Raw genomic sequence first — 12,789 nt, forward strand, 5'->3', positions numbered from 1 at the left:
TTTTTTTTTTTTTTTTTTTTTTTTTTTTTTTTTTTTTTTTTTGAGTCTCACGCTGTCACCCAAGCTGGAGTGCAATGTCGAAATCTCGGCTCACTACACTCTCCACCTCCTGGGCTTAAGCGATTCTCTTGCCGCAGCCTCCCGAGTAACTGGGATTATAGGCATGCGCCACCTTGCCCAGCTAATTTTTGTATTTTTAGTAGAGACAGGTTTTATCATGTTGGCCAGGCTGGTCTCGAACCCCTGAACTCAAGTGATCTGCCCATCTCGGCCTCCCAAAGTGTTGGGATGACAGGCGTGAGCCCTCGTGCCCGGCAGGCATTCGAGTTGATTCCACGTCTTTGCTGTCGTGAATGGTGCTGCAGTCTCCACATCCACGTTTTCCCCTGTGGTGATCTCATCCAGTCTTCTCAGGTTTGCTATGGTTTGAATGCTTGTGTCCTTCCAAAATTCAGGGTCTTGCTCTGTCACCTGGGCTGGAGTGCAGTGGCACCAGCTCAGCTCACTGGGGTGGGAGGATCGACTGAAGCCTCCACTTCCCTGGGCTCAGGCGACCTTCCCACCCCAGCCTCCTAAGTAGCTGTAACTACAGGCATGCACCGCCACGCCCAGCTAATTTTTGTGTTTTTTTGTAGACACGGCGTCTTGCCGTGTTGCTCAGGCTGGTCTCAAACTCCTGGGCTCAAGCAATCTGCCCACCTAAGCCTCCCAAAGTGCAGGGATTACAGGTATCAGCCACTGCACCTGGCCCCAAGAGAGCTTTAAACATAATAAATGTACTAATGATGCCAAACTTATATTCCCAGGCTGGAGACCTCGCACGAACTCTACCTCATATTCTGGTCGTACATTCGACTGCCTCGTAACCTTAACGTGTAGCATGAGTAACACGCTTTTATTTGGCGAAGCCACTGAGCACTTGGGGTTGTGACTGCAGCCTAACCAGGGCCCCCCACACGCCCACACATCAGTGCCACTTGCCAGCACAGGTCGAGTATGCCTTATCCAAAATGCTTGGGAGCAGAAGTGTTTCCGATTTTGGATTTTGGACTATTTGCATTATACTTGCCCAGTTGAGCATTCCAGATCCCAAATCTAGAATGCTCCAATGAGCACTTCCTTTGAGTGTCATGTCAGTGCTTACAAGTTTCAGATTTTGTAGCACCTCAGATTTCGGGTCTGAACGCTCATCCCGCACCTGCAGCCCCTCCAGCCACCCGTGTGCTGCTGCTTCTCAGTGGCCAGTGCATCAACCACCCCTTCCTTTTCTTTCTTAGTGGAGTCTCACTCCGTCGCCAGGGCTGGAGTGCAGTGGAGCGATCTCAGCTCACTGCAACCTCCGCCTCCTGGGTTAAAGTGATTCTTGTGCCTCGGCCTCCCGAGTAGCTGGGATTACAGGCGCATGCCACCATGCCTGGCCTAATTTTTGTATTTTTAGTAGAGACAGGGTTGCGTCATGTTGGCCAGGCTGGTCTTGAACTCCTGGACTCAAGTGATCCACCCTCCCCAGCGTCCCAAAGCACCAGGATTACAGGCGTGAGCCCGTGCCCAGCCCCACCTCTTCATTTTCAAACATGCAAGACATGTCCCAGCTCGCGTTGTTCCTTCTGCCAGGAATGTTCTCTCCTGTATGCCCACATGGTTCACTCCATCTCCTTCCACTGTGTGTTCTCAGTGAGAAGGCTCTGCCCACCTGCACCAGGACCTTCGACCGACTCCTTCCTGCCACTGCATTTCTCACTGCCCCACACGGTGCACAGTTCCTCATCACATGTGTTTTCTGCCCCCCTCACTTGAGAATGACCTTTTATTGTGTTCATTGGTGTGGGGCAGTTTCAGTGGCGGGAGGGGTGAAAGCCCAGCTGGGGTGGGCTGCAGGAGACTTGGGCGGTAGGCAGAAAGCCGCACAAAGATGTCACGCCCTCATGCCTGCAACCTGTGATATTATGTTACACAGCAAAAAGGGCTTTGCAGGTGTAAGTCGGTTGCCAATTAGTGACCTTAAAATAGGGAGATTATCCTGTTCACCTGGGTGGACCCAGTCTAATCACAGGAATCTTTAAAGGCATAAAGTTTTCTCCAGCTGAAGGTGGGAGAAATGGGACACACAGGATCAAAGACGTGAAGTCCTAGAAAGGCTAGCTCTGGCCGCATGTAGTGGCTCACACCTGTAATCCCAGCCTTTTGGCAGGCTGACACGGGCAGATCTCCTGAGATCTGGAGTTCAAGACCAGCCTGGCCAACATGGTGAAACCATGTCTACTAAAAATAGAAAAATTAGCTGGGCGTGGTGATGTGCACCTGTACTTCCAGCTACTTGGGAAGCTGAAGCAGGAGAATCACTTGAACTTGGGAGGCGGAAGTGGGAGTGAGCCAAGATCATGCCACAGCACTCCAGCCTGGGGGACAGAGTCAGACTCCCTCTAAAAAAACAAAAAAGAAAGTCTTGCTGGTTTTGAAGATGCGAGCAACCTCTGGAGGCTGAGAACAACCCCGAGCCAGCAGCCAACAAGGGGAGACCTCACACAACCACGGGGAAGTAATTGTGAACAACCTGAAGGAGCCTGTGGGCGGGTCTCCCTCGGCCCCTGCTCAGAGCCCAGGCAGCTGACATCCTGATTTCAGCCCGAGACCTGCAGCAGAGAAGCCAGTCAAATCCACCTGCACTTCTAATGCCAGAACTGAGAGACAGTAAGTGTGTGCTCTTTTGTACCACTGCATTTGTGGTAGTTTGTATGAAGCGATAGAAAACTAGGAGATAAGAGGGGACGGCAAGCTTAGACAACCTGTCAAAACTTTTGCTGGGATAGGAAGCAGGAAAATGAGGCAGTGGCTGGAAAGGGACGTGGGGTCAAGGGCTTCTTTTTAAGGTGCATGGCCACAGGAGACGGATACCGCAGTGACAGGAAGCGCTGTCCCAGCGTTACGTAATTCCACCCTCGAAGGACACAGAGGCAGGGTGCCATGTTCATACTTCGGTAGAATATGTCGATAAAGCAGCCTGCTTGCGGGGACCAGGTACGAGTTCCCAAGCCAGCTGGGCACTGCCCACAGCACTGCGCTGTGTCAAGACCTGCAGGTCTTTCTCAGCTTTGAAGCCAAGAAGTCACCTTGCCCACGGCAGCCTCCGACCAATGACTGCAAGGTGAGGGGTTCCCCTGCAGCAAGGTGAGGGGATGAACGCCTTGGCTCCTCTGGCCCTGGGGGAGGGACTCTGAGGATGGTTCCCACACGACCCCCTGCCACAGTCACTGGACTGGTAGCAGCCCCTTCCTGCCTCACACCCTCAGTCTCTTGCTGGTGTCTTTTTTCAAGCTAACAATTTGGACTTTCTTCGTTTACTGCAAACTCCGTCTCCCGGGTTCAAGCGATTCTCCTGCCTCAGCTCTCGGAGTAGCTGGGATTACAGGCATGCGCCACCACGCCAGCTAATTTTTTATTTATTCATTTTTTTTGAGACAGAATCTCTCTCTGCCTCCCAGGCTGGAGTGCAAGTAGCTCGATCTTGGCTCACAGCAACCTCCGCCTCCCGGGTTCAAGTGATTCTCCTGCTTCAGCCTCCCGAGTAGCTGAGACTACAGGCGCATGCGACCACGCCCGGCTAATTTTTGTATTTTTAGAAGAGATGCGGTTTTTCCATGTTGGTCAAGTTGGTCTCAAACTCCCGACTTCAGGTGATCCGCCCACCTCGGCCTCCCCAAGTGCTGAGATTATAGGTGTGAGCTACTGGGCCTGGGGACACCAGTGCTGTTCAGCTGCCCTAGGGAGCACTCATCAAGCTCGTCTGTATGGCCCCACGTCTTCACAAAGCAGCTGCTCATAACCTCATCACAGCCTGACAACTCTATAAAGTAGGACAGGCACGTTTTGAGCAAGGCCCAGCGTGAAGCCCGATGTGTGTCTCAGGCAGCCCCTTCTCTCCTGTAGGGTGTCTGGGGGCACTGGCAAGTACCAGGGGACCTAGAGGTGGAACGTCTGGGCTGATTCATGAAAACCTTTTGCAGGCTGGGCATGGTGGCTCACGCCTGTAATCCCAGCACGTTGGGAGGCCGAGGCCGGCGGATCACCCGAAGTTGGGAGTTCGAGACCAGCCTGACCAACACTGCAAAACCCCGTCTCTACTAAAAATACAAAAATTAGCCGGGCGTGGTGGTGCATGCCTGTAATCCCAGCTGCCTGAGAGGCTGAGGCAGGAGAATCGCCTGAACTCGGGAGGCGGAGGCTGCAGTGAGCGGAGATTGTGCCCCTGCCCTCCAGCCAGGGACAGAGAGAGAGTCTGTTTCCAGAAAAAAAAAAAGTGGGGGTTCAGAAAACAGAAGCCAGCAAGCCAGAGAGAGGCCGGCGCAGCTCCGCAGGTGCCGGAGTCGCCCCTGCAGCAGGGCGAGGACCCCGGCGGCGACTGGACGCCGCCCCCGGCCCGTTCGCTCCGGGCTGCCGGGGAGGCCACGCGGCCCCCCGGCCTCCCCGAGCTGGTCTCGGCTTTCCCGCGGACCCCCACGGCCTCCGGAGCTCCGTTTCCTGACGGAGCCGCCCTCCGGGCCTCTCCAGGCGCCCCGCGTCCCGAGGCAGCCGCCTCCTCCGGGCCCGCCGGGCCGCTCCCCTCCCGCCCAGCGGGCCCCGCACGCGCTCCGTCCGCCTCCTCCTTCCGCAGCCGCGGCCAGGACGGTGGCGGGAAGCAGCCTGCACGGGAAGCAGGCGACGGAGACGCGGGGCGGCCGCTCGCGGAGCTCCACGGGCCCGGCGCGAGTCCCCGGCCGCGGCGCGCACGGCCTCTCCGGGCGCGGCGCCGCCCGCACAAAGCTTCCCGCGAAACTGACGTCGGCGCGCGCAGGCACCGCCCCCGGCCTCGCCCCTCCCCCGCGCTCGCCTCGCTCCCCAGCGCGCCGGCGCCCTCGCCCTCCTCCTATTGGTTGTTACAGCGCGGCGCGCGCCGACCGGCGCCGTGCGCGCCTCCCGATTGGCTGAGCGGCAGCGGGCCGGGGGGTGTGTCCCGGGCCGCGCCCCGCCCCTCCGCTCCGCTCGCGGTGGTGCGCGCGGTGGTGCGCTCGGTGGTGGCGGCGGCGGCGGCAGCGGCGCGTGGCAGGTCCGGCGGGCGCGAGGCGGCGGCGGCGGCGGCGGCCCGAGCCCGGCCCAGCCTCGTCCCGCCCGGGGCCCGCCTGGCTGCGACCCCGACCCCGGCCGCGGTCCCGTCCTGCCCCGGCGCGCCGCGGCCTCGCCCGGCCCCCGCCCGGCGCCTCCCGAGGGAGCGGCGCTGCCGGCCAAGAGCGCAGGCCCGGCCATGACCGACTTCAAATTGGGCATCGTGCGGCTCGGCCGGGTGGCCGGGAAGGTGAGCGGCGCGGAGTGCGCGGCCGGCCCGTCTCGCCCGTCCTGGCCTCCGCGCGGGGCCGGGGGCCGGGGCCGGGGGCGGTTGTGCGGGCGGCGGCCAGGGCGGGGGCGCGGAGCCCGGGGTGAGCCCCGGCGGGGCTGGGGGCGCTGCGCGGGCCCGACTGCCGGCCCCGCGCGGGTGCAGCTTCCTCCCGCGGGCCGGCGGGCGCGCACCTCGGCTCGGGGCGCACCTGGCCGCCCTCGGCCCTGCCTGCCCTCGGCCCTGCCCTGGCGCAGGTGGAAGCCGCGGCCCTGTCCCGAGCCGGGTGCGGGGATGCCGGGCCGGAGCCCTCCGCGTGGTGCCGGCGAGCCGGGGCCTAGTGCGGTGTCCGGGCTGCTGGTGCGGCCGCGCGGTTTAAACGCAGCGCCCTTTCGAGGCGGCGCCACCTCCACACCCCTCGCCGAGGCGGGTCTGCTGTGGGCTCTGCGTGCTTCCAGTTCGCAGCGGGGCTTCGGGCTGGTGTTAACGCCGCCAGGGCTTGGCCAGGTTAGGCTGAGCCTCAGGCTTAGAGCGGAGAGGCGGGAGCCTGGGTCCTGATGCTGCAGAGTCAGGGCCTTCCCCCGCTTCTCCTTACCCGGTCCTCACGTTTCACGATTGGGGCTGGGGCTTCCATGCCACCTGTGGGCACTGAGGCTTGGCGGTTTCGAGGAGCCACCTGTGCAGCTGCACCAGCCAGGCTCTTGCCTGGATGGGAGCCCTGTTCCCATCACCAGCGGCTGCAGCTTTTCTGGTGGGAGACAGGAGCGGAGGCAGTGGCAGGCGGCGTCAGGTCAAACAGGTTCAGATCCCAGAGAAACACTGTCAGGAGAGAGACTGCCCGGTTCCTGGAGCTGTTTCTGTTTCCTGCCCCTGCTCCCAGAGCACAGGCAGGGCCTACTGTGGAGGAGGCCTCCGCACCGGGGGAGGGTGGGCTCCCCAGTCAGGCCGGAGACCCGAGACCCCTTCCAACTCTGCCACTGATGGCATTGTCACCCTTACAGCTTTTCTTTGGAACATTTCGGGTGGATAAAAAGCTAAAAAGGGTAATTCAGTGAGCATCTCAGCTTAATAAACACACTCTAATCAAAACCTGGCTTTTCTGCCTCGGTCCCGGCCCTTCCCTCAGCCCAGTGAGGCCGTCTCTGCCTAGGTGTATCGGCGCGTTAAATGTTGGGTGCCACTGTTGGGTTAGGCCTGCGAGGATGAGGCCTGATACCGGCTCCTCTGGCTCAGACTAACGCGGGCATCTGGCTGGTCACCGGTCTGCCTGCGTTTTTGCACGGACGGCACGACCCCAGAGGGCATAATGAGCCCCCCATGTGCTGAGCTGCCTTCCTCTGAGGAGGCCCGTGGTTACTTCCTACTTCACAGGAAAATGCAGCAGGCTCCTGCCTGTTACGGGTTATAAGGCTACGGCACTTCACGCAGATCCCAAATGTGATGGTTTGAAACATGTGGTTACTTTCCAGACCAAATACACACTGATTGACGAGCAGGACATCCCGCTGGTAGAGAGCTACTCCTTTGAGGTAAGTGAGGATGGCTGTTCCCTCCCCTGGTGCTTGTGGTCAGTGCTCAGGAGGGTCATGAGGCGCTCTCTGCCCTGTGCCGCAAGAGCAGGCAGCCCCACAAGTGGACATCTGGTGCTGGCCTGTGAGCCCGGAGCCCTCGGCTGCCACATCCAGCGTTGGGCCTGCAGACCCTGCTGCCGCTGCTGCCAGAGCCCTCGCAGCCTGGTGACAAGGCCTTTCCTCACGTTCACCCAGCCTGCCAGCTCTTCTTGAAAGCAAATAGCATGTTCTCACGTTTGTGAGCCTGTCACGTGGGCCATGTCTGTCAGCTTGGACGACCCTGCTCCTTAGAGCTGGCCACCTCTGCTCCGCCCGCCCTAGCAGCCCCTCCAGGCTGCCCAGCTGCCTCCTGTTCTCTGCTCTCATGGGGTCTTCCTGCCCCTTCCCAGCTTCCGTTCCTGCCACTGAGCTCGGCCCACCTCACCACGCTTTTCTCTGCGCCCCACACATTCGCAGTCGTGACTTGTCCAGGGGTTTCTCCATCTCACTGCATTGTGGGCTTTTTTTAAGGGTAGGAAAATGTATTGAACAGAAGCGTGGTGGGGGGACACCCTGGGCCTGGGACCATGTGCCTGTGGGAAGCGCCACACTCCCCAGGGTCTCAGGGACAGGGCTGGCATTTGTCCCTCAGGCTTGCCTATTTCATGTGGGTTTTCTTTTTTTTTTTTTTTTCTGAGACGGAGTTTCACTCTTGTTACCCAGGCTGGAGTGCAATGGCGCGATCTCGGCTCACCGCAGCCTCCGCCTCCTGGGTTCAGGCAATTCTCCTGCCCCAGCCTCCTGAGTAGCTGGGATTACAGGCACGCACCACCATGCCCAGCTGATTTTTTGTATTTTTAGTAGAGACGGGGTTTCACCATGTTGACCAGGATGGTCTCGATCTCTTGACCTCGTGATCCACCCGCCTCGGCCTCCCAAAGTGCTGGGATTACAGGCTTGAGCCACCACGCCCGGCTCATGTGGGTTTTCTAAGAGGGATTTGAGGTGTTGCTGAGAATTGGAGGCTTTTTAACAACTCTTTTCCTTGTTCCTTCTCAGGCCCGAATGGAAGTGGATGCAGATGGAAATGGCGCTAAGATATTTGCCTATGCCTTTGACAAGAACCGAGGAAGGGGCTCTGGGAGACTCCTTCATGAGCTGCTGTGGTGGGTGTTTCCAAGCCGCCTCTGCCCCCTGCCACAGGGCTCCTGGGAGAGCTCTGATAGCACGGGGCACCTGGAGCCCCCTGCTCTGCTGAGGCCCTGCCTCGCCTTCCCTGAATCTTGCAGTTATTTTTGTGTCCTTTGCCACCAACCCAGAGAAATGATGATTTGTATATCGCACTTCCAAACACGAAGTGGACTTTATGCTGGGTGCTTGCCCGGGACCGGTGGCTGCTGGAGGGAGAGTGGGGTTGCTCCCCTTGCTGGGTCCTCGCTGAGCCCCCCAGTGTGCATGGTAGGGGCCACTCAGATGGGGAGCTGTCTTGAGGCATCTGCTCAGTGGTTTTGGGTTCCAGCCTTAACTCTGCTCCTAAGTCCCGGGGCCGGGTCCTCTCTGTGTCCCTGTCCTGTTTGGGCCACAGACCAGGTGCGTGGCTTCCTCTTGGCAGTTTCTGCCTGAGGCACCCTCATCCGTAGGAGCAGGGCCCGATCAGATCATATGGCTGATACTTCTTCCTGGAAGGACTTTGATGCCTGAGCAGAAATACCTGTGAGGGTGGGAGGCGGCAATGCAGGGCACTGTCTGTTTCTAGGGAGCGGCACCGGGGGGGCGTGGCCCCGGGCTTCCAGGTGGTGCACCTCAACGCTGTGACTGTGGACAATCGCCTGGATAACCTGCAGTTGGTGCCGTGGGGCTGGCGGCCCAAGGCCGAGGAGACCTCCAGCAAACAGAGGTGGGTTTTCTCAGGGCCTGGTGAGGCCGGCAGAGGGGCCTTTTGAGGAAGGCCGCCTTCAAAGCGCTCGTTTAGAAGAGGGTCTCATGGGCCAGGCGCGGTGGCTCAAGCCTGTAATCCCAGCACTTTGGGAGGCCGAGGCAGGTGGATCACGAGGTCAAGAGATCGAGACCATCCTGGTCAACATGGTGAAACCCCGTCTCTACTAAAACTACAAAAAATTAGCTGGGCATGGTGGTGCGTGCCTGTAATCCCAGCTACTCAGGAGGCTGAGGCAGGAGAATTGCCTGAACCCAGGAGACGGAGGTTGCGGTGAGCCGAGATCGCGCCATTGCACTCCAGCCTGGGTAACAAGAGCGAAACTCTGTCTCAAAAAAAAAAAAAAAAAAAGAAGAGGGTCACATGTTCTTCCTCTGAGCCCTGATGCTTCTGTGTGTTTGGGACTTTCATTGATTTTCCCCAAAGCGTGGAATGCTCCTGTTCTTCATGGGAGTGGGAAGGATCTTGATAGTGTGTTTCTGCGTGGGTCTTCTGCTAACTGGCCTGGGAGCCTCCCGTTAGCTGGTGTGGTGAAGTGGGGAGGAGGGCTGCCGGCTCCAGGGCAGGGCCAGCATGGGGACCCGGTGGGAGTGGGGCTCCCAAACCCCTGGAAGGCATCAGCCTTCTTTCCTCACCTCAGGGTTCCTTCTGCGCACACAGATAGCTCGGTCTCTTTATCGTGTTCTTTTGCTAAACAGTTTTCTTTAAGCAAATGTTTAAAGTGGAGGATATGTGGTTCCCACCTGCGTGTGGTCCTGAGAGCAGTGATTTGCGTGGGCTTCCCACGTGGGAGGGCAGTTCCTGCTGCCCCAGTACCAGCCGGGCTGTGAACTTCGTGGAGCCCTTGGGAAGAGCTGAGAGACCACAGGAGGATGGGGGTCCCCAGCCACGCATGCTCACTGACACGCTCCCTGGGTCCCCTGGGGCTTCTGGGCAGCCTTTCCTGGTGCAGGCAGTGCTGACTGCCCTAGCAGATAGAACCTGGCAGGTTATCAGCAACGCCGGTAAGGTTTAGGGTTGGGGGCTTGGCGATGGTTGGGGGCTGTGGGTGGAGTCTTTGCAGTTATCACCTCAGGGTCATGCCAGAGCCCTGTGCAGCCAAAGTGGAGACAGTGGGACACCTGGCAGACTGGTTGGTGATGTGGGGACAGTCCCCAGGCTTGCAAATACCACCCTCAAATTGCTGTTCCTGCCACCCTGGAGGGAGTCCCACAAGTCCCTCTCATCCTTCTGCACTGGCCTCGCAGGATAAAGGCAGAGCCTGCAAGTGTCCGTCGTTCTTCTTGGGCTGGTGGCTTTTTTCCCCGTTGTGTTTATTTCATTTTATTAATTAGTTGTTTTTTTTTTTTTTTTTTTTTTGTCGTAGTTTTTCTTTTTTTTTTTTTTTTTTTTTTTTTTTTTTTTTTTTTTTTGAGACGGAGTTTCGCTCTTGTTACCCAGGCTGGAGTGCAATGGGGCGATCTCGGCTCACCGCAACCTCCGCCTCCTGGGCTCAGGCAATTCTCCTGCCTCAGCCTCCTGAGTAGCTGGGATTACAGGCACGTGCCACCATGCCCAGCTAATTTTTTGTAGTTTTAGTAGAGACGGGGTTTCACCGTGTTGACCAGGATGGTCTCGATCTCTTGACCTCGTGATCCACCCGCCTCAGCCTCCCAAAGTGCTGGGATTACAGGCTTGAGCCACCGCGCCTGGCCTTATTAATTAGTTTTAGACATGGGTCTCACTGTGTTGCCCAGGTTGCTCTCAAACTCCTGGCTTAAGGGAATCCTCCTGCCTCAGCCCCTTTTTTTTTTTTTTTTTGAGACGGAGTCTCGCTCTGTTGCCCAGGCCGGAGTGCAGAGGGAGACGCTGGCTCACTGCAGCTTCCGCCTGCCGGGTTCAAGCGATTCTCCTGCCTCGGCCTTCCTAGTAGCTGGGATTACAGGCGCCCTCCACCATGCCTGGCTAATTTTTGTATTTTTAGTAGAGACAGGGTTTCACTATATTGACCAGGCTGATCTTGAACTCCTAACCTCAAGTGATCTACCCGCTTCAGCCTCCCAAAGTGTTGGGATTACAGGCGTGAGCCGCTGTGCCCGACCCATCTCAGCCTCTTGAGTAGCTGGAATTACAGGCGCTCACCACCACGCCCGATCCCTGCTGTGATATTAAGAGTTTTGATTCTTCTCTCATACTGCTTGTGAGTGAAGCCAACCTTCTTATGGTTGTTGAATGGGATTTTTATTCTTTTGGGGATTATGTTAGTCGGAGTTGCAAGAAACAGAACTTACATTTCGGTGTCCTGACTGAAATGTGGAGAGCCGGGGACGCCGCTGCCTCCACCCTGTGCCCCTAGTCCTTGCACCTGTACAGTGAAGCAGGTGCCCCGTTGTGGGGAAGCCCTGGGACGAACTGTGGTTAGCTTGCTTCAAATCACTTTTCTACGTGAAATCAGAGTTGGGTCATCCATGGGGAGGGAGGGGTGCCTGGCAGGCAGAGTGGCATCCCCGGCATTTCCCGTTGGGTCGTGTGCACTGCTACCTGCTCAGCGTTGAGGCTGGGCTGGGCCCTCCCCGACTCCGCACGTTCCCCCACTGCCCACCACTCCATGTGGCAGTGGCAGGCGTGTCTGCCGTGGTAGGGCTCATTTCAGCTGGTTCTCAGTAAGACTCGGTCCGGCCAGCCTGTGACTGAACGTTACCTTGATTCCTCACAGCCCTCTTCGGAGTCAGGAGAGGCGCTAACTGCTGTTAAGAACACCCGTTTGGAAAGAGGGCATTAGGCTGATGTTCCTGTGGCCATGCCAGGACCAGTGGCGCTGGGGCTGCCACCTTGCATAACCCTGTGCTGCGGGAGGTGGGCCTGGGGTGGCTCAGGACTGATGAAGCTTGGGCATCTTTGGTTTGCCAACATGGGGCTGGCAGGTATTGGGCCGCATGCTGTCAGCACCCCAGGTCACGAGCAGAAGTCAGAGCTAGCCAGTGTGGGCCTGTCGTCCTGGGTGGCTGGGTGCTGTGTCCTGGTTCCCGGCTTGTGGCCTCCCTGTGGTTTGGCTCTTTGTGGTGGGGTCACCCTGTCTTTGTCAGGCCTGGGCTATTGTTCTGTTTTCCCGGCATTGTGTCAGCTTGGCACCCACAAAAGGGGCCTCTTGGCAAAGGAGTTTTCCTCCTCTTCTGTCTTCAGAAGCCACCACTGTCTGAAACTTGCCTCTGTCTGGTGGGACCTCACCAGCATCTTCCCATGTCCCGACCCTTCCCCCTTTTAACCACGTCTCCTCAGGGTCTGGCCTCAGAGAACTGCGTTGTTGCGGGTGGTTTAGGCAGCTCCTAAATTTACACCGTGATGCAGCAGGATGGGGCTGCCCACATGTGCTCTGAGCAGCTGGTGCTTGTTCCAGGGTCTGTTCCGTACAGCACACGCCTTGGAGACTCCGTTCTCGGTAGGACTCTCCCGTTGTAAGCATCTGGCCTGCTCAAGCAGGAGGAGTCTTCAGACGGATGTAGGGCAGCTCCTGGCACAGACAGGGAAGTGGACCGACGGGGCAGTGTTGGGTACCTCTGCAGGCCAAGGGCAAGGAGAGGGGCTGCCTCGCTAGGCGCAGGGACCTGAGCTGGGCGCTGCCTCCTGCCTCCTGCCTCCTGCGTGCTGGGGAGAGGGTGACAGATGAGGCCGTGCTTCTGGGTTAGTGGGAAGGCGAGACACAGTATGACTGCCTCTGGTGGTGGAAAGCGCATGCAGCAGGGATGGGCATCCCGGGCAGGATGGCACTCCAGAGGTGCCGCGTGGTCCGCCGTGTGCTGCCCGTTTGGCCAGAGCGCACTGAAGTGTCTGCGTCTGTCTTTAAGGGAGCAAAGCTTGTACTGGCTTGCAATTCAGCAGCTGCCTACAGACCCCATAGAAGAGCAGTTTCCTGTCCTAAACGTGACCCGGTACTACAACGCCAACGGGGACGTGGTGGAGGAGGAGGAGAATTCCTG

General features: G+C 58.4%; 2 protein-coding genes across 2 annotated transcripts in view; one reads left to right on the plus strand and one right to left on the minus strand.

Annotated features, from left to right (window-relative positions):
- C8G (complement C8 gamma chain) overlaps positions 1–12,789 on the minus strand; it is a 618,926-nt gene that overhangs the window by 5,938 nt on the left and 600,199 nt on the right. The gene's annotated exons all lie outside the window — the stretch shown is intronic.
- ZMYND19 (zinc finger MYND-type containing 19) overlaps positions 5,041–12,789 on the plus strand; it is an 8,696-nt gene continuing 947 nt past the window's right edge. Inside the window, exons 1-5 of the mRNA XM_017505451.2 lie at positions 5,041–5,329; positions 6,817–6,876; positions 7,957–8,063; positions 8,654–8,794; positions 12,658–12,787. Coding sequence (XP_017360940.1) covers positions 5,279–5,329; positions 6,817–6,876; positions 7,957–8,063; positions 8,654–8,794; positions 12,658–12,787 — 489 coding nt within the window. The 5' untranslated portion in view covers positions 5,041–5,278. The remainder of the gene's footprint in view (positions 5,330–6,816; positions 6,877–7,956; positions 8,064–8,653; positions 8,795–12,657; positions 12,788–12,789) is intronic.

Source organism: Cebus imitator, unplaced genomic scaffold, assembly GCF_001604975.1.
Source record: "Cebus imitator isolate Cc_AM_T3 unplaced genomic scaffold, Cebus_imitator-1.0 Scaffold339, whole genome shotgun sequence".
Lineage (NCBI taxonomy): Eukaryota > Metazoa > Chordata > Mammalia > Primates > Cebidae > Cebus > Cebus imitator.